A 26,081-nucleotide genomic window follows, 5' to 3' on the forward strand; every position below is an offset into this window, starting at 1 on the left:
CGCATTACTTTATTCTGTCGTCGCCGTCGTTCCAAATATGTGATACTCATTTCCAAAATAAACTGTTGAATATAACAAAAAAAAAAAATCTTTTTTTTTTTTCTAAAAGAAAAATAAAACATCCATATCCCAAAATGGGAGCCTATATCCGGTAGAGTGGCTTCCTTGGAAGAAGGAGCCACTAGAATCTCACGTTGGGCAGGGTCGACTCAATTCCCTGAGGGACCTGTGTCCCACGATACCCGCTAAATTTTGAAATTGAAAGCAAACTCTGTTTTATATCATCCACAAATTGCAAAAAAAATAATTATCTTATCTCCCGAACAGCCTACACTACACCTAACCTACAATTTTCACTTCGCTATACTTCCCCAAGTTCCCTAATCTGAAATAAAATTAATCAAATTTCACCAATATTATCAATTATCAATCATTCTACGCAATTATCAAAAGTCTCCAAAAAAAACAAAGTTTCCATAATTCGTCAAACCTAAAAAAAAATCACCAAAATTTCCATTACCTATCCAAAATGTCGAAAAATTTACCAAAATATGAATAATCTATATTACAATGGATTTATCTGTATGTACCGTTATCTATTAATCCCAACCCCATCGATCCGGTGGGCGACGTACTCTAGTCGATCTACGTAGAGGGATTTCCTCGTCCTCTATTTCCTCACTTTCTTCTTGTTCCTCATTTTCAAATTGCGCTCGGTTCCACATCGGAATCATCATTGGCGAAAATTCTCTTATCTCAGTACGCTCCTCATCTGACTCGGTATCGCTACCGTCCGTATCTACTTTCTCCGAAACGTCGGGTTCTTCTATATCCGTCTCAAATTCATTTCTAACTCTATAAAGTTTCAATCTATTTACATGAACGACTTGTTCATCTTTACCCCCGCATTTTCTTATTCTACACGTAACTGGGCCAAGAATTTCCACGATTCTATAAGGTCCTACCCAAGGTTTCGTCAATTTCTTTGATATTCCTTGTTTTATCGCTATTTCCTTCAAATAAACTAATTCTCCTACGCAAAATTGAGGGTCCACCGTATTTTCATTGAATTTCTTAACCCTATCTGTTTTCACTTTTTCTGTGGTCTGATACACCTTTCTATATACTCTTCTCAATCTTTCCGTTAATTCCGCTGCGTAATTATCGTCATAATCATACCTAACTCTATCAGATACTATGAAACTATCTGTAGGCAATACTTGTTCTCTACCATGCATGAGGAAAAAGGGACTATACCCTGTTGATGAATGAATATTTCCACGATACGCCATGACTACAAAAGGAATCCACTTGTCCCAATCTCTTTGATCACTACTTATAAAATGAGATAACATATCTTTTAATACCCTATGCATACGTTCAATTTGTCCGTTCGTAGTCGGTGCATAACTCGATGTCTGAATCTTTTTAATTCCTAAAATTTTACATACTTCTTTGAACAAACTTGAGGTGAAATTTGCACCTTTATCGGTCAATAATTTTTCTGGTGTACCATGTCTCACAATAATGTTTTCTACAAATGCCCTAGCAATCGTATCGGCTTTTTGGTCCGCTAATGGTATAGCTTCTATATATTTCGTAAAATAATCCTGAAACGTTAACAAATATCGATTTCCATTAAGAGAAGTTACAAACGGCCCTACTATATCCATAGATGTTAATTCCCAAGGTTTGGTAGTCGGTGTGAAATGTTGTAATGGCGCTTTCTTATGATGGGGAGATGTTTTTCTTTCATTACAAGTCTCGCAACTTTTACAATAATTTATTACTTCTGTTCTCATATTTGGCCAAAAAAATCTTTTCCTCAAACTACTCAATGTTTTCTGTTGTCCTTGATGACCCGCCATTGGTGAATCATGAAAATCCCGTAATACTTTTCGCACAAATTTCCGTGGTACAATTAACTTATCCCCATCTTCCTCTATTTTGTAAATTATACTATCTTTCGAAAGATAAAAATTACCGTCGATATCTTCTCCTCCTGAATTGAAATTTAATCGAACCCCTTGACAATAAGAGTCATTTTCTTGAGCTTTCCTTAATAATTCTCTGTCCCATTCCGGCTCTAAATGTTCATTTTCTTTAACATGAATAGATGACACTACCTTACTACCTGTATATATTCGCACCTGAATATCCGAATTATAAAATATAAATTTAATCATTTCCGATACTTTTTCCCATTCTAATTTATCGAGGCCGCAACCTATCATCGGCATGGCTAAATATCTATCCTCATTCTTTTCACAACTAACCTTTAAATTTCGAAGTGCATTCCATATTCCTCTATATGATGGTTTTTCGTAATAGCGATCTTTCGTTACCATATAATAAATATTTCTTTCTGGAAGATTTAACTCTGCCACTTCCCCTATATTTTTATTTTGTTGTTTAAGCATTCCTACTGAACCAAAATTTTGTTTAAATTGCAATGCGATCCCAGCCCCCATAGCCAAATCTTTAGATACACAATGGGCCAATGCCCAATTTTCTGAAACTGAAAATAAATTTCCCTCTTTGATTGAAAAATTTTTCATTTCTGGGATCGTATGTAACCGCTTATATTCTTCAAATTCATCATATTCCATATCTATAAAATTATCATCCTTACTATACATCCGACTCAACGCATCCGCATTTCCATGTAATTTTCCTTGTCGATGAATAATTGAAAAGTCATAATCAGCTAAAGTTAATGCCCATCTAGCAAGTCTAGATCCAGGATCTTTCAAAGTAAGAAGCCATCTCAACGGTCGATGGTCGGAAATTACCGTGAATTTTCTTCCGTATAAATAACATCTAAATGACTGAATTCCAAAAATTACACCAAAAAGTTCTTTCTCTGTTGTTGAATAATTTAATTCTGCCTTTTTGAAATTTCTACTTGCGAAGGCTATTGGCCTCTCATATCCGTCTCTTAGTTGACTTAATACCGCACCTACTCCTAACCCCGAAGCATCTGTTGCTACAATAAAAGGTTGACTAAAATCTGGAAAAATAAGAATTTTATCCGACGTTAAAACAGATTTCAATTTTGATATAGCATCCAAAATTTCCGAAGTAATTTCAAACTTTACATCTTTTTTCGTTAAATTCGACAAAGGAGTTATTAATTCTGCTGCATTTGGAATAAATCTTCGATACCAATTTATTAATCCTAAAAATGACCTCACTCCTTTCACTGTTTTCGGAATAGGGAAATTATGAATAGATTCTATCTTTTCTGGATCTGGAAGAACACCATTTTGTGTAATTATGTGACCTAAATATTTTACTTTTTTCAACAAAAACTGACATTTCTTCGGCTTAAGTTTCACATTCGCTTCTTTCAATCTATCGAAAACCTTCCTTATCCCATTCAAATGATCTTCCTTCCCAGTGGAATTGAAAATAATAATATCGTCTAAATAAACCATACAAATATCACCTGTAAGTCCCGATAACATAATATTCATGAACCGTTGAAACGTAGACGGTGCATTTTTCAAACCGAATGGCATCTTTGTATACTCATAGTGACCTTGAAAGGTACTGAAGCCCGTTAGAGGTATATCTTTTTCCTCCATATCAATTTGATGATAAGCTTCCGCCACGTCAATGACCGTAAACAACGCTCTCGTTCCCGACTGATAATTTTGAATTAAGTCTGAGATATTTGGCAATGGATAGTACTCAGTTTTCGTAACATTATTAAGTCCCCGATAATCAATACACATTCTTATTTTTTCTTCTCCATTCGATGATTTTTTTGTAATCAAAACTACGGGAGCAGACCATGGACTAAACGAAGGTCTAATTATTCCTGATTCTAATAATCGATCGATTTCTTTTTGTAACACTTCCCTCTGATGATAGGGAATTCTATATGGAGCTTTACAAATTGGTTGGGTCCCTGGTTCTAACGTTATACCGTGTTTCACCTTAGTAGTACTAGTCAATTTATCATTGTCGTCCAAAAAAAGTTCCTGATATTCTAAAATAAGTTTCTTAAGTTCTTTCTGTGTATCTGCACCTAAATGTCCGAAATCAAATCCGCTAAGTTCCCAACCTTTCTCTTCAAAATTTATACGACCTATTAATTGACCTTTCCGTTTTTCTTTCTCGTTCAATACTTCGCAAGACATTGCTTTAGCAAGTTTTTGTCGTTTTTCTAATGTAATTTCCTCATAAGATATATTTACTACTCGAATCCACAATTTTTCTGATTTTTTCATCAAACAATTCGCAACGTAAATGAATCCAATACCTTGCTCCAGTGGTTCACATACTAGGTCTGTCCCTTCTATATCTCTTTTCAATTTTGCTGGTACTAAAGCTTCCGTACGCGCTGGTATACTAACCCTCTTTTCCGAAATAATGTCCGTCTCCCAAAATTTATTCTCCTCATAATTTCCAATCAATTTTTCATTTTCATGAATTTTTTTCTGATCTCTTTCTGGCATTCCTATCGTTTTGTCCACTTTTATTTTTTCAATTTCCGCTATACCTTCCACTTGAATACCGATATCCCTCATCGCTAAATTTCCTTTCTCCACGTAATTTTCCGTCTGAGTACCTATATTCTTAATATTCGTCAACTTCCTATTAACCTTAAATTTTTCCAAAATATCATCTGCAAAAGTCACCCTTTTCCGCACCTTATTAACTTGTATTTCCTCTTTCTTTTCCTCCGTGTGTCGGTCCCCTATATATATACCTTCATTCAAATCTTTATTCAGAAATTTGAACTCTCTTCCCCACATAATTACCGATGGTTCGTGTTCATACTTAATATGCGCTTGATTTTCCTTAAGAAAATCCCTACCTAGTATTATATCAACGTTCCCTAATGTTTCATCATCCACTAATATAACTGTCCAATCTATCTTAAATCTTTCTGCTATTGGACTTACAGTAATATTCGCCGTACCCCAGGTACGTAAATTGTGACCCGATACGCTAGTTAGCTCGCAGTCAACACCGTATTCATTGACCTCGTCTCTTGAGATCAATCCCCTTTTTACGAGAGACACCGCTGCCCCTGTATCTATCAAACAAACACCTATATTTCCGTTGATACTTAATCTAATCAAGTGGGGTACGTCATGCATTCTTGCCGAATTTACTTCCGGAATGACCATGACCGTACGTTCCCTAAATTCTCTACTAGGTAGCCGCCCTTTTGGCGAACGCAATCCGTTCTGCCTATTTACATATTTGCAGCCTCCGTCCCGGCGGAAGGACTTTGGCCATTGGAGTTTAAATTCTTTCTTTGAGGAAAAGGTGAAAATTTTTGTTTTGGGATCGCACCCGTTGACGAACTATTATTTGACCTATTAAAATAATTATTTCCAAAAGAATATCGCTGGTCCCTTCCCTCAGCCCCTTGAGGCTTTTTACTTTCATTTTCAACACTTCTATTTTCATTTTCATCTCTTCTATTTTCATTGTTAAAATTTTGTCGTTTACTAAGCTCAACTTTTCGGGCATTTCCGGGACATTCTCTCGCCCAATGTCCCAACTTATTACACTGAAAACAAGCACTTTGAATTTGTTTCCTTGATTTATCATTATCCCTACAATCTCTCGAAAGATGGCCTAATCTGCCACACGCAAAACATCTTTTTTGAAAATTTTGTCCTCCGTTCTCCCGATTTATTTGAATACTTCTACATACTTTCGCTGAATGACCTTTCTTTTCACAAAACTGACATACTTCTTCTGATTTTATTGTCGATATTTTCATATTAGCTAATCTTCCCTGTAACATTCTATTTGTTGTCTCATGCAAAATGACCAATTCTTCCGCTTTTTCCAAATTTAAATCTTTTTCCCGTAATAACAATATTCCAATCTCCCTCATTACGTCTTTCCGTAATCCTATTTTGAACTGATTCAGAATCAAATCTTTATTTTTCTTTCGCAATCCTATTTCCTCATCCGCTTTTGCCCCGGCTAAATCTTCATTTAATAATTCTGCGCCAATGGTTTTTAATCTGGTACAAAATGAAGATACATCCTCATCTTGTCTTTGTATACATCTACTCAAATTCCACTGACATTCTCCCGGTAATTTTTGCGACGTAAATTTTTCAATTAGTCTCAATTTTAGTTCTACATAAGTTAATGAATTTAAAGTAATATCTGATTTAAAATAGCTGTATGCTTCGCCTACTAACTTTAGTTTCAATAGAGTGAGGGTTTCGTCCTCACTCCATCCTTCTAATTTTGCCCTTAGTTCCAATTTATCAAAATATCTTAAAACTTCTTTTCCTGAAAAATTTTCTAAGGTAGTCGACATCATTCCTAGCGAATAACGTTGCAAATTTACTATTGCCGGATTCACAGGTGGATTTCCGCCTGGCGCATTAACTGAAGTAGCGCTATTAACAGTACCAGGTAGAGGAGGTGTAATCGACATTTTTTTTTTTTTTTTAATTAAATTTGAATATCAAAAAATAATATAAATGATACAACCAATACAATATTTCACCTTCACCCTTATATTTGGTATCCCACGTTGATCAACTGTCTGACCTTTTCCTGAAAATCCCTAAATTTCTTTCTAACACCGAAAACTGTAAATTCCAAAACTAGCACAAACCTGACTTCAATGTCTACTTGAAACTCTTTTTCAAATTTTGAAAATTAGAGTATAAACCAAAACTTACTTAAAAGAAAATCACTTCAATTAAAACAAATGTCTCAAAACAAATACCTCTAATTAATTATGAAAATTATTTATTCACTTCTACTTATAGATTTAGAAAATTAACGTTCAACGAAATAAATTAACTAAGTATAATTCAGGCCCAACAGCTGATTTTCTCCAACTTCCTAAATAACATACCTAAATATAACAAAATCAGAATCCGACACACTCCTCCACCTCAACAAAATTAAATGTTTTCACCCCTGATAAAAACAACAATACGCTCAAAATAATTCAAATTCCAATATATTAATCATACACAAAGAATACAAGGTCTATTCATCCAAAAGTCTCCCAATTCAACAGTTTCTTTCTCAAACTTTACTCTAATACTTCAATATTATCAATCCTCAAAATTTCAACTACCAAAATTTAACTTTTTGAAAAATATCCGATCCCAGTCAAAAAAAAAATTATCTCTTAAACTATCACCAATTTGTCATATCATCCCAGAAAAATAAAAATCAACTAATATCCCTTAAGCTGTCACCAATTTGTCATGAACGGGTTGGTCAGAGAATGTTGACCAATCGTTCACTTATCTCCGGTTCAGATGTTCTTTTAACCCCTGGAAGAGCGGCTTTCCAGAGGTCTCGGAGAATAATTAATTATGTAAATTCACAAAAGATTTTATACGTAAGTCCGGCCTGTCGCTTCAATGGACAGGTCTTATTAGTTGAATTTTCTTCTCTAGGGACTGGATTAATTTATTGGGTCAATGAAAATCGATTTAAATTTTAAATTAAATATAATAAAGAAAAATAAAAAATAACCAAAGTTACAATATCCCTTGAAATGTTGACTCAACGGCCAAAATTTTATAAAACAAAAAAAATGTCTCAAATAATCTGTTATTCAAACAAACGAAACAATATATCAACTTTGAATTTAGGAGAATCGGGACTACTCAAATAAACTTATTTTCATTGAAAGAAAAAAACATTCACACATCAACAAATAAACTAAAAAGTAAATAACCAAAAACTTGCCCTTATCCCACGATGCTAGGTGAGTATTTTAGGCCCTGCCTAAACCTAGTTTTAATTTTTCCAAACTGTTCACTCGAAAACGTGTAATTTCTTATATAAAACTTCACTCCCGATCCGCGAACTCCGATCTGACCTAATTTATTCCAAAGAGATTCTAAAAAAACAAATTCTAACTTTATCTCAAAAAATTCCTAGTTTTCTACTTCTGACCTAATTTAACCGTTCTTACTAAGAGACCCTAAGCGATACTTAACTTCCTTTCTCAGAGCCAAAACAATTCCTTCTTCCAAAAAACTTGAAATTCATTCAACTGTCTATCATCTACTAAATTTATTACTCTGATATTGAAAAGGAATTGTTTTGCTCTAAGTCCGGTTTCGCGACCGACGTTCTAATTCTCAACCTTTCTCAATGAGAGACCCTAAGCGATACTAACTCAAAACTCAAGCCTCATCATTCCTTCTTCATTTTTTGTCAACAGACCTTCAACCTCAGTTCAAACTAGATTTTTATGCAGACTCAGCAAGAACCATACTGCAGTGTCATATGTGACCAAAAAGCATTTACTGAACTCAGATAAGCCAAGATTTCCCCGTATCTAAATGTATTCTTCTTATCCGTGAAAGATATATCGATTTCACCAACGTAGTGTCGAGACGTCTGGAGACGGTAACTAAGAAAAGCATTGATTGGAAAACAAAACATCCTTATGCTAAGATAAGATCAGTCTAAACAAGTCGCGATCACTCTTTGAATTTAACGTATTTCCTTGGCATAATAATTCTAATAATTTCGATAATTTTCAAATATCCGCTTTACTACATCACACCCTTATCCGAAAAAGTTGTGGCATCGGATGCCATAACTTTTCCCTTACTTTCATCCTTATTAATTTAGTAGTCCTTCCTCTCCAATAATCACAATAACTGTAACTCCTATATCAAAATGATACTGACTCAAAGTAATTTAAATTTTTCATTCTTAAACTAAAACTCATCATTATCCAATATCAAACTGCTTACTAACAGATACAAAATAAAACAAAAACCTATTAACCAAACTTTTCAAACGCTAACCTTAAAGAGAAACTATATCATCTCTACCTACCCTAAGGTCTTAAAGTCTATGGTGGTATGTTTTCCGACATTATTCAATAATTCATATCAAATATTTTACTCAAATAAAATGAAAAAGATAAAATCCAAATCCTAATATGTAATAAAACAAAAAAAATCAAAAACAATCAAATCAATTCGAAATATTTTTCTCTTATGCACTTCACTAACTCCTGCATGGAGTTTGTTCACTTTTCGGGATTTCAAAATTTCACTATCGCGGCACTTTCTGGTTCCATTATACTGCTTCATTGGATTGTCTGGTGGAATGGTACTATATTTCTTCCATGGATCTCATCTTCGTCACGGAAATAACCTTTTACTTCGACATCCATCAAAGTTCTGGTGATCTGCTCTTCTTCTGCTTGATGACGATTCATTTCTCTCATAGGACTTATACTTCATAGACTGGCTAGCTTTATTTTTCCATACAAACTTTCAAATAAGGACTGTCGGTAGTATGATTCCAAAGCCATATTTAATCATACGAAATACAACGTTGAATACCATTCATAAATACTCGACTATCGGTGAGGGAGCCATTTCTCCCAAATCAAACATACTCGTCGTCCAACGACATCTACTATGCTGCTACTCATTCAGCATATTTCTACCATTTACATCTTGGTTTCAAGATTCAGGATTCTCTGAGCATCTTCTTTATCCTCAGTTCCATTGTAATCCCATCTTCTTCTTCCTCCATTTATATAATCTTCTTCAGTCAACATATCTTCTTCCTCGTCTTCTTCTCAGCTTTTCTCTAAAGCTCCTCTTTATCTAAAGCCCACTGATTGATCAACTCTCTAACCAGTTTATCGAAAAGGTGATCGTCACTTCTCAGGTAATATTCAGATGTAATCCACATTGATCTGTATTGTCTGACGTCATGATAGCATTTCAGTTTTGGACATCAACACACATAATTGGAAGTAAGGTTATTCCGTTAACTAGGATTTGATCCATCCATATTCCTGAAGATACTTCCTTCCTTGGTTGTAGACTCTTGAATTTGCAATTTTCCATAAAATATTACAAAACAAAAAAAAAATCTGTGCATTATTTCGCTCTAACTAGATATCATTATATCTCTTAAAATTTCGTAATCAATCAAAAAAAATAAAAAAAAACTCAAACCAACTAATTATATGAACATAACCACCATAAACGTTCATTGAATTTACCAAAAATGAAATAATTCCATATATTTTACTGTCAAACCCTTGGGTTGAATGTCTCCTTTATATTGTCTCAAATTATCTATTCTGATTTCCAAATAAAAAAAACTATTGCATTGAACAAATCATTAAAAATCTTTAAACAGTTACTCTCTTCTACTATTCATCTCAATCATCTGAGGAAATTGTTTGATAATAATCTTATCATTATCATAAAACTTAAAGAGCGTTCGGCTGCTGAAGGCCACTTCTATAAACTAATCGGTAATAGAAGAGGGGTGAGGATGTCGTCTCAACGACAACTATCATCACCCAGCCGAAGCCCGAACATGCCCACTCTATAGCGCTCAAAATCTCCAAATTTGAAAATTTCTGTACGCATATACAAAGTATATGCGTACTTTATTATCATTTTGAGCAATTTGTTGCCTCTAAGCCGAAAAATATAAAGCATGGTTAAGACCAATTCAAGTCATCTTGTGTCCGAGACCAAAGACACAAGAATCAGGGCATGGAAACTTTTTCTTCAGGTCGAAAAGGTTCAAAAAGACCCCATCATCCTTTTTCATACAAGACGATGTCACAATCAATAGTATTTAAGTCAAATCCAGTATATTCATCAAAAATCCGATATCCTTTACTTATATATATATATGTCTCTCATATTATTTTTCATTTCTCATTTATAATTTCCCATCAAAATTTTAAAAAGTCTCATTATCCTCAAATCTAATATAATCAATTCATTCTTCTTACTTCATTCTATCGTCATTCCAAATTTTTAATATCCATTTACTTATTATTCCATAAAATATTACGCTATAAATCCGCCTTACTTTATTCTGTCGTTGTTCAAAATATTTAATACTCATTTACTTCTTATCTCAAAGAAAAGGTTACACTATTAATCCGCATTACTTTATTCTGTCGTCGCCGTCGTTCCAAATATGTGATACTCATTTCCAAAATAAACTGTTGAATATAACAAAAAAAAAAAATCTTTTTTTTTTTTCTAAAAGAAAAATAAAACATCCATATCCCAAAATGGGAGCCTATATCCGGTAGAGTGGCTTCCTTGGAAGAAGGAGCCACTAGAATCTCACGTTGGGCAGGGTCGACTCAATTCCCTGAGGGACCTGTGTCCCACGTTACCCGCTAAATTTTGAAATTGAAAGCAAACTCTGTTTTATATCATCCACAAATTGCAAAAAAAATAATTATCTTATCTCCCGAACAGCCTACACTACACCTAACCTACAATTTTCACTTCGCTATACTTCCCCAAGTTCCCTAATCTGAAATAAAATTAATCAAATTTCACCAATATTATCAATTATCAATCATTCTACGCAATTATCAAAAGTCTCCAAAAAAAACAAAGTTTCCATAATTCGTCAAACCTAAAAAAAAATCACCAAAATTTCCATTACCTATCCAAAATGTCGAAAAATTTACCAAAATATGAATAATCTATATTACAATGGATTTATCTGTATGTACCGTTATCTATTAATCCCAACCCCATCGATCCGGTGGGCGACGTACTCTAGTCGATCTACGTAGAGGGATTTCCTCGTCCTCTATTTCCTCACTTTCTTCTTGTTCCTCATTTTCAAATTGCGCTCGGTTCCACATCGGAATCATCATTGGCGAAAATTCTCTTATCTCAGTACGCTCCTCATCTGACTCGGTATCGCTACCGTCCGTATCTACTTTCTCCGAAACGTCGGGTTCTTCTATATCCGTCTCAAATTCATTTCTAACTCTATAAAGTTTCAATCTATTTACATGAACGACTTGTTCATCTTTACCCCCGCATTTTCTTATTCTACACGTAACTGGGCCAAGAATTTCCACGATTCTATAAGGTCCTACCCAAGGTTTCGTCAATTTCTTTGATATTCCTTGTTTTATCGCTATTTCCTTCAAATAAACTAATTCTCCTACGCAAAATTGAGGGTCCACCGTATTTTCATTGAATTTCTTAACCCTATCTGTTTTCACTTTTTCTGTGGTCTGATACACCTTTCTATATACTCTTCTCAATCTTTCCGTTAATTCCGCTGCGTAATTATCGTCATAATCATACCTAACTCTATCAGATACTATGAAACTATCTGTAGGCAATACTTGTTCTCTACCATGCATGAGGAAAAAGGGACTATACCCTGTTGATGAATGAATATTTCCACGATACGCCATGACTACAAAAGGAATCCACTTGTCCCAATCTCTTTGATCACTACTTATAAAATGAGATAACATATCTTTTAATACCCTATGCATACGTTCAATTTGTCCGTTCGTAGTCGGTGCATAACTCGATGTCTGAATCTTTTTAATTCCTAAAATTTTACATACTTCTTTGAACAAACTTGAGGTGAAATTTGCACCTTTATCGGTCAATAATTTTTCTGGTGTACCATGTCTCACAATAATGTTTTCTACAAATGCCCTAGCAATCGTATCGGCTTTTTGGTCCGCTAATGGTATAGCTTCTATATATTTCGTAAAATAATCCTGAAACGTTAACAAATATCGATTTCCATTAAGAGAAGTTACAAACGGCCCTACTATATCCATAGATGTTAATTCCCAAGGTTTGGTAGTCGGTGTGAAATGTTGTAATGGCGCTTTCTTATGATGGGGAGATGTTTTTCTTTCATTACAAGTCTCGCAACTTTTACAATAATTTATTACTTCTGTTCTCATATTTGGCCAAAAAAATCTTTTCCTCAAACTACTCAATGTTTTCTGTTGTCCTTGATGACCCGCCATTGGTGAATCATGAAAATCCCGTAATACTTTTCGCACAAATTTCCGTGGTACAATTAACTTATCCCCATCTTCCTCTATTTTGTAAATTATACTATCTTTCGAAAGATAAAAATTACCGTCGATATCTTCTCCTCCTGAATTGAAATTTAATCGAACCCCTTGACAATAAGAGTCATTTTCTTGAGCTTTCCTTAATAATTCTCTGTCCCATTCCGGCTCTAAATGTTCATTTTCTTTAACATGAATAGATGACACTACCTTACTACCTGTATATATTCGCACCTGAATATCCGAATTATAAAATATAAATTTAATCATTTCCGATACTTTTTCCCATTCTAATTTATCGAGGCCGCAACCTATCATCGGCATGGCTAAATATCTATCCTCATTCTTTTCACAACTAACCTTTAAATTTCGAAGTGCATTCCATATTCCTCTATATGATGGTTTTTCGTAATAGCGATCTTTCGTTACCATATAATAAATATTTCTTTCTGGAAGATTTAACTCTGCCACTTCCCCTATATTTTTATTTTGTTGTTTAAGCATTCCTACTGAACCAAAATTTTGTTTAAATTGCAATGCGATCCCAGCCCCCATAGCCAAATCTTTAGATACACAATGGGCCAATGCCCAATTTTCTGAAACTGAAAATAAATTTCCCTCTTTGATTGAAAAATTTTTCATTTCTGGGATCGTATGTAACCGCTTATATTCTTCAAATTCATCATATTCCATATCTATAAAATTATCATCCTTACTATACATCCGACTCAACGCATCCGCATTTCCATGTAATTTTCCTTGTCGATGAATAATTGAAAAGTCATAATCAGCTAAAGTTAATGCCCATCTAGCAAGTCTAGATCCAGGATCTTTCAAAGTAAGAAGCCATCTCAACGGTCGATGGTCGGAAATTACCGTGAATTTTCTTCCGTATAAATAACATCTAAATGACTGAATTCCAAAAATTACACCAAAAAGTTCTTTCTCTGTTGTTGAATAATTTAATTCTGCCTTTTTGAAATTTCTACTTGCGAAGGCTATTGGCCTCTCATATCCGTCTCTTAGTTGACTTAATACCGCACCTACTCCTAACCCCGAAGCATCTGTTGCTACAATAAAAGGTTGACTAAAATCTGGAAAAATAAGAATTTTATCCGACGTTAAAACAGATTTCAATTTTGATATAGCATCCAAAATTTCCGAAGTAATTTCAAACTTTACATCTTTTTTCGTTAAATTCGACAAAGGAGTTAATTCTGCTGCATTTGGAATAAATCTTCGATACCAATTTATTAATCCTAAAAATGACCTCACTCCTTTCACTGTTTTCGGAATAGGGAAATTATGAATAGATTCTATCTTTTCTGGATCTGGAAGAACACCATTTTGTGTAATTATGTGACCTAAATATTTTACTTTTTTCAACAAAAACTGACATTTCTTCGGCTTAAGTTTCACATTCGCTTCTTTCAATCTATCGAAAACCTTCCTTATCCCATTCAAATGATCTTCCTTCCCAGTGGAATTGAAAATAATAATATCGTCTAAATAAACCATACAAATATCACCTGTAAGTCCCGATAACATAATATTCATGAACCGTTGAAACGTAGACGGTGCATTTTTCAAACCGAATGGCATCTTTGTATACTCATAGTGACCTTGAAAGGTACTGAAGCCCGTTAGAGGTATATCTTTTTCCTCCATATCAATTTGATGATAAGCTTCCGCCACGTCAATGACCGTAAACAACGCTCTCGTTCCCGACTGATAATTTTGAATTAAGTCTGAGATATTTGGCAATGGATAGTACTCAGTTTTCGTAACATTATTAAGTCCCCGATAATCAATACACATTCTTATTTTTTCTTCTCCATTCGATGATTTTTTTGTAATCAAAACTACGGGAGCAGACCATGGACTAAACGAAGGTCTAATTATTCCTGATTCTAATAATCGATCGATTTCTTTTTGTAACACTTCCCTCTGATGATAGGGAATTCTATATGGAGCTTTACAAATTGGTTGGGTCCCTGGTTCTAACGTTATACCGTGTTTCACCTTAGTAGTACTAGTCAATTTATCATTGTCGTCCAAAAAAAGTTCCTGATATTCTAAAATAAGTTTCTTAAGTTCTTTCTGTGTATCTGCACCTAAATGTCCGAAATCAAATCCGCTAAGTTCCCAACCTTTCTCTTCAAAATTTATACGACCTATTAATTGACCTTTCCGTTTTTCTTTCTCGTTCAATACTTCGCAAGACATTGCTTTAGCAAGTTTTTGTCGTTTTTCTAATGTAATTTCCTCATAAGATATATTTACTACTCGAATCCACAATTTTTCTGATTTTTTCATCAAACAATTCGCAACGTAAATGAATCCAATACCTTGCTCCAGTGGTTCACATACTAGGTCTGTCCCTTCTATATCTCTTTTCAATTTTGCTGGTACTAAAGCTTCCGTACGCGCTGGTATACTAACCCTCTTTTCCGAAATAATGTCCGTCTCCCAAAATTTATTCTCCTCATAATTTCCAATCAATTTTTCATTTTCATGAATTTTTTTCTGATCTCTTTCTGGCATTCCTATCGTTTTGTCCACTTTTATTTTTTCAATTTCCGCTATACCTTCCACTTGAATACCGATATCCCTCATCGCTAAATTTCCTTTCTCCACGTAATTTTCCGTCTGAGTACCTATATTCTTAATATTCGTCAACTTCCTATTAACCTTAAATTTTTCCAAAATATCATCTGCAAAAGTCACCCTTTTCCGCACCTTATTAACTTGTATTTCCTCTTTCTTTTCCTCCGTGTGTCGGTCCCCTATATATATACCTTCATTCAAATCTTTATTCAGAAATTTGAACTCTCTTCCCCACATAATTACCGATGGTTCGTGTTCATACTTAATATGCGCTTGATTTTCCTTAAGAAAATCCCTACCTAGTATTATATCAACGTTCCCTAATGTTTCATCATCCACTAATATAACTGTCCAATCTATCTTAAATCTTTCTGCTATTGGACTTACAGTAATATTCGCCGTACCCCAGGTACGTAAATTGTGACCCGATACGCTAGTTAGCTCGCAGTCAACACCGTATTCATTGACCTCGTCTCTTGAGATCAATCCCCTTTTTACTAGAGACACCGCTGCCCCTGTATCTATCAAACAAACACCTATATTTCCGTTGATACTTAATCTAATCAAGTGGGGTACGTCATGCATTCTTGCCGAATTTACTTCCGGAATGACCATGACCGTACGTTCCCTAAATTCTCTACTAGGTAGCCGCCCTTTTGGCGAACGCAATCCGTTCTGCCTATTTACATATTTGCAGCCTCCGTCCCGGCGGAAGGACTTTGGCCATTGGAGTTTAAATTCTTTCTTTGAGGAAAAGGTGAAAATTTTTGTTTTGGGATCGCACCCGTTGACGAACTATTATTTGACCTATTAAAATAATTATTTCCAAAAGAATATCGCTGGTCCCTTCCCTCAGCCCCTTGAGGCTTTTTACTTTCATTTTCAACACTTCTATTTTCATTTTCATCTCTTCTATTTTCATTGTTAAAATTTTGTCGTTTACTAAGCTCAACTTTTCGGGCATTTCCGGGACATTCTCTCGCCCAATGTCCCAACTTATTACACTGAAAACAAGCACTTTGAATTTGTTTCCTTGATTTATCATTATCCCTACAATCTCTCGAAAGATGGCCTAATCTGCCACACGCAAAACATCTTTTTTGAAAATTTTGTCCTCCGTTCTCCCGATTTATTTGAATACTTCTACATACTTTCGCTGAATGACCTTTCTTTTCACAAAACTGACATACTTCTTCTGATTTTATTGTCGATATTTTCATATTAGCTAATCTTCCCTGTAACATTCTATTTGTTGTCTCATGCAAAATGACCAATTCTTCCGCTTTTTCCAAATTTAAATCTTTTTCCCGTAATAACAATATTCCAATCTCCCTCATTACGTCTTTCCGTAATCCTATTTTGAACTGATTCAGAATCAAATCTTTATTTTTCTTTCGCAATCCTATTTCCTCATCCGCTTTTGCCCCGGCTAAATCTTCATTTAATAATTCTGCGCCAATGGTTTTTAATCTGGTACAAAATGAAGATACATCCTCATCTTGTCTTTGTATACATCTACTCAAATTCCACTGACATTCTCCCGGTAATTTTTGCGACGTAAATTTTTCAATTAGTCTCAATTTTAGTTCTACATAAGTTAATGAATTTAAAGTAATATCTGATTTAAAATAGCTGTATGCTTCGCCTACTAACTTTAGTTTCAATAGAGTGAGGGTTTCGTCCTCACTCCATCCTTCTAATTTTGCCCTTAGTTCCAATTTATCAAAATATCTTAAAACTTCTTTTCCTGAAAAATTTTCTAAGGTAGTCGACATCATTCCTAGCGAATAACGTTGCAAATTTACTATTGCCGGATTCACAGGTGGATTTCCGCCTGGCGCATTAACTGAAGTAGCGCTATTAACAGTACCAGGTAGAGGAGGTGTAATCGACATTTTTTTTTTTTTTTTTTTTTAATTAAATTTGAATATCAAAAAATAATATAAATGATACAACCAATACAATATTTCACCTTCACCCTTATATTTGGTATCCCACGTTGATCAACTGTCTGACCTTTTCCTGAAAATCCCTAAATTTCTTTCTAACACCGAAAACTGTAAATTCCAAAACTAGCACAAACCTGACTTCAATGTCTACTTGAAACTCTTTTTCAAATTTTGAAAATTAGAGTATAAACCAAAACTTACTTAAAAGAAAATCACTTCAATTAAAACAAATGTCTCAAAACAAATACCTCTAATTAATTATGAAAATTATTTATTCACTTCTACTTATAGATTTAGAAAATTAACGTTCAACGAAATAAATTAACTAAGTATAATTCAGGCCCAACAGCTGATTTTCTCCAACTTCCTAAATAACATACCTAAATATAACAAAATCAGAATCCGACACACTCCTCCACCTCAACAAAATTAAATGTTTTCACCCCTGATAAAAACAACAATACGCTCAAAATAATTCAAATTCCAATATATTAATCATACACAAAGAATACAAGGTCTATTCATCCAAAAGTCTCCCAATTCAACAGTTTCTTTCTCAAACTTTACTCTAATACTTCAATATTATCAATCCTCAAAATTTCAACTACCAAAATTTAACTTTTTGAAAAATATCCGATCCCAGTCAAAAAAAAAATTATCTCTTAAACTATCACCAATTTGTCATATCATCCCAGAGAAATAAAAATCAACTAATATCCCTTAAGCTGTCACCAATTTGTCATGAACGGGTTGGTCAGAGAATGTTGACCAATCGTTCACTTATCTCCGGTTCAGATGTTCTTTTAACCCCTGGAAGAGCGGCTTTCCAGAGGTCTCGGAGAATAATTAATTATGTAAATTCACAAAAGATTTTATACGTAAGTCCGGCCTGTCGCTTCAATGGACAGGTCTTATTAGTTGAATTTTCTTCTCTAGGGACTGGATTAATTTATTGGGTCAATGAAAATCGATTTAAATTTTAAATTAAATATAATAAAGAAAAATAAAAAATAACCAAAGTTACAATATCCCTTGAAATGTTGACTCAACGGCCAAAATTTTATAAAACAAAAAAAATGTCTCAAATAATCTGTTATTCAAACAAACGAAACAATATATCAACTTTGAATTTAGGAGAATCGGGACTACTCAAATAAACTTATTTTCATTGAAAGAAAAAAACATTCACACATCAACAAATAAACTAAAAAGTAAATAACCAAAAACTTGCCCTTATCCCACGATGCTAGGTGAGTATTTTAGGCCCTGCCTAAACCTAGTTTTAATTTTTCCAAACTGTTCACTCGAAAACGTGTAATTTCTTATATAAAACTTCACTCCCGATCCGCGAACTCCGATCTGACCTAATTTATTCCAAAGAGATTCTAAAAAAACAAATTCTAACTTTATCTCAAAAAATTCCTAGTTTTCTACTTCTGACCTAATTTAACCGTTCTTACTAAGAGACCCTAAGCGATACTTAACTTCCTTTCTCAGAGCCAAAACAATTCCTTCTTCCAAAAAACTTGAAATTCATTCAACTGTCTATCATCTACTAAATTTATTACTCTGATATTGAAAAGGAATTGTTTTGCTCTAAGTCCGGTTTCGCGACCGACGTTCTAATTCTCAACCTTTCTCAATGAGAGACCCTAAGCGATACTAACTCAAAACTCAAGCCTCATCATTCCTTCTTCATTTTTTGTCAACAGACCTTCAACCTCAGTTCAAACTAGATTTTTATGCAGACTCAGCAAGAACCATACTTCGAATTTGCCTACAGCCTGACGGATTTTCTGCAGTGTCATATGTGACCAAAAAGCATTTACTGAACTCAGATAAGCCAAGATTTCCCCGTATCTAAATGTATTCTTCTTATCCGTGAAAGATATATCGATTTCACCAACGTAGTGTCGAGACGTCTGGAGACGGTAACTAAGAAAAGCATTGATTGGAAAACAAAACATCCTTATGCTAAGATAAGATCAGTCTAAACAAGTCGCGATCACTCTTTGAATTTAACGTATTTCCTTGGCATAATAATTCTAATAATTTCGATAATTTTCAAATATCCGCTTTACTACAAATCTACAGAAGTGGTTCCATCCTAATAGCACAGTAATTCATTAAAAACTAATTCAAGTTTAGTTTATATCTCAATATTATTTGTTCAGAGTAAAAAGAATCGATTTATATGTATATTTTAATTTTATTAAATTTGTAAAAACCTGCGTAGGAGTTTTGTTGCCAAATAAACCAAACCACCTTTAGAAATTTGTCTTAGAGTCTCATGGGCAATTTTAACTTTACACCTTTGAAGATGCTTACTGCAGTAATAAGCGATACGTCAGGTGAAAAACTGACTTCTATACGGCTAGAATAAGAAAATATCAAAATATGAATGAATCGAATTGTTGTTACACATAACTCCCATCATTAGAACTATGTCAATGCTAATGGACATCACACTGACTTTTTCTCACTGAATGTTTTATATTTGCAGATTTGTAAACGAGAAAGAAAACTCAACCGATGATGTAAGGAGCAATATGGCTGTAATGGAGGTGAATTTACCATCTGGCTACATTGTCGATATCCATTCTTTGCCTAGCTTGGAAATTAGTCAAAATGTACAAAAAGTTGAATCGAAAAACAAGTTCACCAAAGTTATCCTATACTTCAATAACATCTCTAATGTTATTGAGTTCTGCCCGACAATTTCAGCATTCAGAATATACAAAGTAGCTAATCATAGACCAGTACCAGTGGTGTTATACGATTATTACGATACTTGTAAGTATATTCTCGAAAATATATTTGTTTCCCGAGATCAACTTGACTATATTTTTCAGCAAGGAGAGCAAGAATATTCTACAAACCTCCTAAAAGTACTGTTTGCGATATTTGTACAGACATTGACTGCGAATCTAATTGTATAATTTCACCCAAACCACAAATTCGACAAGAAGAAAGCAGCCAAAGAGATGATTCAGTGTCTTTGAAATTTGCTCTAATTTCTCTATATCTGCCATTACTCATCCTTTTTCAAAACTATTAGTCAGATAAGCGATCTTTAGTCGTATTTGAAAGGGCTTATTTAGATTCAAGACTCTACATCAATATATGTTATTTCATTCGATCAATTCATCTAAAAATTAAATTCTTATCTCCAGCGGAAAGAAGTTCTTGAATTTGTACAGATATGAATAATATATTCATTATTTTCATTTAAATTTAATTTAATAAACGGAATAACAGCTACCAAGAAAATTGAACAATAAACTAAAACTGATCTCCAAAAACTTGTATGAAAACACTACAAGATGAAATTTTCAACAAATGAATTGAAATAAATGATTCATTCAGAACAATTTCTTCATTTACCATCGTATTCTTGTCATGAAGAACATAATTTAAATTCTAATTTTTACCTAGGTATTTTTTTCCAGCTAATACCATTTAACTTTGTGATAAAATGAACTATATAATATGTACTTACTAATAGATATACTGTTTTATAACTTCGTTGAAAATAAAAATATTATTTTCATCCCTTGATTAATTCTAATAAAAAGCTCCTAAGATTTTTTGAGGTAGTTATAAAGTTTTTGGAGTTTCATTTTATTTATTTCCGAAATTTGATTATGCTCATTCAAGCTACGAAAACTCAAATAGGAATTCAAGACAAGGGCGTATACAGAGGGGATAATAACAAATTATTTTCTGAAAAATGAAAGAACTCGTCCCTTTTTATTTTATTTAATGTTGCTTCTCCCACATTTCACCCTCACTACGCTTGTGGTAAGTACTCCTACTAATAATAATAATAATAAGTTTATTTACCATAAACTACATACATCCACAGAGTCATTTCGACTGTACGTGGTAGGAATTCGTTTACAGGTTGCAAACTTAAAACTAAATGATCTATTCTGACAAAACATCACTTTGTGTAAAAAAAAAAAACAAGATTTTCTATTTAAGTCGTAATCGGTTTAGAAAGTCACAATCGGTATAAAAAGTCATAATCGGTTCAACAAGTCGCAATTGGTGTAATAAAAAGTCACAATCAGTACATAAGGTCACAATCGGAACAAAACATTGAAAAAATTACATACTGCTCAGGTTAATGATTCCGTGAATAGTTTTTTTATCTGTATTCAATATCCATTGTTTAGCACTTTTTTTGAATTTCACATAGTTCTTAATTAACATGAGTTCTCCCGGAATGAGATCCATCAATCTTGGGGCAATATGTGCGTAGTACCGCTGCCCAATTTTTTTTTTGCTCCTAGGCCTGCCATATCTATTTTCTCCTCTTGTGTTGTAGTGATGCTGTAATGTATCCATGGGAAGTTTTTTCTTGTATATATCGCATACAATTTTGAGAGTGTATATTTGCCGGGCGTCCAAAACTTTTGACAATTCATATATCAGGTGGATGGGGTAAGTAATTTCTTTTTGATACATTATTTTCAAAATGCGTTTCTGCAATATGTTGACTTTTTTCAGTTGATTATCATAGAGCCCACCCCATCCCAAAATTCCATATGATATTTGCGAGCTCACCAAACCATCGTATAATATATGCAAGTTTTTTCTGTCCTCCACATATCTTGTAACATATTTAAATCTATACAGCAATCCTCTCAGTTTTCTGTTTATATATTTCACGTGCTCATCCCACTTCAAATGTCGGTCTATAACAATGCCGAGATATTTTATAGAGGCTGTTTCTGGAATAGATACTGTAGATGAAATATTCAGTTCTTTGAAATTTGGTAATCCTGGGGTGTATGACGTGAACGGCAGGTATCTGGTCTTTTCTACATTTAAAGTGAGCAAATTATATTGAAGCCATTGCATAATTTCCGAAAAGTCTACCTCGCTTATGTGTTTGAGATTTTCCCAAGTTTCACCTTGATGGAATACGGCAACATCGTCAGCAAACCCAACCATTTCCCCCCTAGTCCGTAGCTCGAATAGGCTATTCACATATATCAAAAATAATAGTGGTCCAAGAACAGTTCCTTGAGGAACTCCATAAGTAACCACACGCTCTCCACTTCTATGTCCGTTAATTTCCACTATTTGTTTTCGGTTAGACAGGTAACTCTTCATCAAATTATATGCGACACCACGAAAACCATATGCATAGAGTTTATCTAAAAGTTTATCATGAGATACCGTATCAAATGCTTTCGAAAGATCTATAAAAATTCCCAAGCAAGGTTGTTGTTCATCCATACAATTATAGATCTTTCCTATCAGAGCCTTCAGCGCATCCTCTGTAGATTTACCTTCCCTAAACCCAAATTGATTTTTTGAAAGAATCTCATATTTCCCCAGAAATTTCACCATTCTTACCTTCAATATTCTTTCAACTACCTTAGCTAAGGTGCTCAGCAGTGTTATGGGTCTGTAGTTGTTTATTCTGGATTTATCTCCATTTTTATAAATCGGTCTTATAATGCCGATTTTAAGTATGTCCGGAAAGATTCCCTCAGATATATAAAGATTCACCAGATGTGACAGAGGTTGTGCAATTTCTCTTCTTATCCGTTTTAAGGTTTCTGCTCGCAATCCATCAAATCCCACTGCCTTTTTCGATTTCAACTCAGCAATTATTTTTTCCACCTCAGTAGGATCAGTCGGGGAAATGAAGAACGAATGCGACAAAAATGGTATTTCAGGAGGGATTTTTTTTGGCGATTGAATTTTCTCAGCGTAAGACCTGCCCAATGAAGTGTAGTAATTATTGAATTTCTCAGCAACATCAGTACTATCAGAGATTTCATCATCAAGAAGCTCAGCAAACTGAACATCTGGTTCGGGTTTCCTGTCATTACATAAATCTTTCACTTGGGCCCAAAGTGCCTTCGAGTCAGACTGTTCATTATGTATATATTCTTGCAAGTATTTTTTCTTTGCTCCAATTATTTCATACTTCAATCTGTTTCTGACCGATACATATTCCTGCTGAAGAGATTCATCGAGTGGTGTTCTTCTCAGCCTCATGTACAGTGAATTTTTCTTATTTATCAACTTGAGCAAAGCAGGTGTCATCCATTTCTTCCGTCCGACCTTCTTGTTATTGAATTGAATTGTCTTGGTGTTGTCTTCTATATATTTTTTTAAAATGTTAATAAATTTTTCCGTTTTATAATGCACATCTCCTTCCCCATAGATCTCTTTCCATTCCTCATTCAGCAGACCTTCCCTCAAACCTTCATAATTGGTGTATTGTTTACACGTTCTCTTACACATTTTCTCGGATTTCTTAGAGATTTTCAAATCAGCACACATAATGACTGGAAAGTGGTCAGTTATCAAATATTCCAGGACAAGTCCGTTAAGCTTATTGTGTTGTGTATTCACTCCTTTAACAAATATGTGGTCAATGCAGCTACCGGTTTTCGGACGGGTGCATCTGTTTATTATCGATTCGAACCCATAAGTGTACATATTATTCAAATATTCCTCAACGACAATTTCATCCGATAAAAGATTAATATTGATATCACCTGCTATAATATGTTTATTGCATTTTTCCGTTTTATGAAGGTAGTTAGAGATTTCTTCGTTGAAAATTTCGATTTTTATCTGGGGAGATTTATAAATAGATGTTATCTTTACTTTTTGATCTTTTTCCCCCACGTCCGTTTCGATCGCAGCTATTTCCCCAATCATCACTATTCGGCTAGAATGTTTAATATCCTCCCTAACGTAAACCACTATTCCATCATTTCTATTGTACTTTCCTTCATTATAAATACAGTTGTAGCCACTCAAATGAAAAAGTTCTAATTCGTCTATTTGAAAAGTTTCCGTGAGAATGAGTATATCAAATTTATGTGTTGAGTGCTCTAAAAAGAGAGTAAACTCTGCAAAGTTCATCAGTATGCTCCGGATGTTCATCTGTAATATTGTGAAATCTTTATCAATGGCATATTTTTTTAAATCCTCAGCATCTCCGATGACTTCGGTTACGAAATTTTCGTTCTGATATTCCCTTACGTATGAGTTCATTCTGGCAGATCGAAAAACCAATCAGATCTCCAATGCTATTCAGATAGTTCGAACGTAAAATATTGCATACATATATGAGTAATAAAAACAAGGCCAAAAACCCACTCCCAAATCTCCTCAACAAAAACAAAAAATAAAGCAATACAACAGTCCCAAATATAATAGCAATCTACCACTAGAATTAAAGAGTTAACCCCACTCAGCAGCAATAAAAACAGTGAAATTTAGTCCAGCTGAAAAGTATTTCACAGCTTTCACTACACTTAGGACAACACTTACTGTTTAGTCGGGTTATTTCTCAATTTCATTCCACGCGTGACTGGTAGCCCTGGGGAAGCTCTATTCAGGTACAGTAAATTTTTGGCATGGGTCTTTAGAGTGGGTGTTTTATTTGATGCCTGTGCAACAGCTGATGGCTCATTTAGAATAATTTCTTCATGGCTATGCTCAATCTCGGTTGCATTATCTACTCTAATTGGGGTTTCAGGGGCGCTATTCGGTCTCTTTGTAATTTCTTGCTGTTCCAGCTCATCCAAAGTATATACTTCTTCTCCTATCACCAGAGTTCTTCCTTTAATGTAAGATATGCAAGAATAATTGGCCCTTGCTTCAGTTAGATGCTTCTTGAGTTTTCCGAGGTCATCCCGCTGTTGAGAAGTCAAATCACTTTTTATGGAAATTCCAGTGCCTTTTAGTTTCTTAGCATTACTCAAGATTGCCCTCTTTGTGGAATAAGACACGAGCTCCACCTTTAAAGGACTTTCATCAGATCGTCCTAATGGATAGAAGTCACTAACATCTTCTCCCTTGATCTTAATATCTAGCAAGTTTGATAGCTTCTGACAAAGGTTATCCGCAGTTATATCAGTCGTCTTTCCTCCGATGCCAAAAATTATTAAGTTTTTCTTATTTGATGATCTCTCTACTCTCTCCAATCTTACTCTTAAGGTTTCGTTTTCCCTTTCCAAATGACTAACTTTGCTCTTAAGTTCCGTAATTTCGAGAAGCAATCTAGTTTCGCTGGCCGAAATGCTATTCCTCAGTTCGTTTTTGGTTGATATAATTTCATTTTTTGCCGATATAATTTCATCGAAAACATTTTCCAGCGTTATACTCCTTCCTTGTTCTGACATCATCAATCAAATATGTCAGGCTATGTTCACCTTTAGTTATTGCGACGAATATCAACAACTTCTTGAATGGAATCGAAAATAACACTATTATTTCTTTTCCTTTATTTTCTGGGACCGCCTACAGTTAACTGAACCAAAAATCTTTACTTAATAACCTTCTCTTCAACTTATAGTAAAATTCAAATTTAGATTCTGTAAAAACCGTATTATTTTCGCTGTTATTAGTCAGAGATATCACAATGCAACCGCTTTGATCGAGTATACATGTAGTACATGTAAACCACAATATACAGTGAAACTTTGTCAAAGTATTTTAATTTCAAGTAAAGGGTGTTTTTTTAGAGCTATAGAACTTCAAATTGCAATAAAACAACGATGGATTATTCGATTGACATGAATTTTATTTATCCGCAAGATAATCTTGTGGCATTACATTTTAAATATGATTTCTGGCATATGACCGCCACGGCTGGCTCGGATGTAGTCCAATCTGGACGTCCAATTTTCGATTACTTTTTCCAACATTGTGGCCGTATATCGGCAATA

General features: G+C 34.2%; 1 protein-coding gene across 1 annotated transcript in view; it reads left to right on the forward strand.

Moving 5' to 3' along the window:
• LOC123678902 (CD109 antigen) overlaps positions 1–20,923 on the forward strand; it is a 52,011-nt gene extending 31,088 nt beyond the window's left edge. The window contains exons 18-19 of the mRNA XM_045616168.1: positions 19,877–20,166; positions 20,226–20,923. Coding sequence (XP_045472124.1) covers positions 19,877–20,166; positions 20,226–20,431 — 496 coding nt within the window. The 3' untranslated portion in view covers positions 20,432–20,923. The remainder of the gene's footprint in view (positions 1–19,876; positions 20,167–20,225) is intronic.
• The last annotated feature ends 5,158 nt before the right edge of the window (positions 20,924–26,081 follow it).

This window comes from Harmonia axyridis, chromosome 4, assembly GCF_914767665.1.
Source record: "Harmonia axyridis chromosome 4, icHarAxyr1.1, whole genome shotgun sequence".
NCBI lineage: Eukaryota > Metazoa > Arthropoda > Insecta > Coleoptera > Coccinellidae > Harmonia > Harmonia axyridis.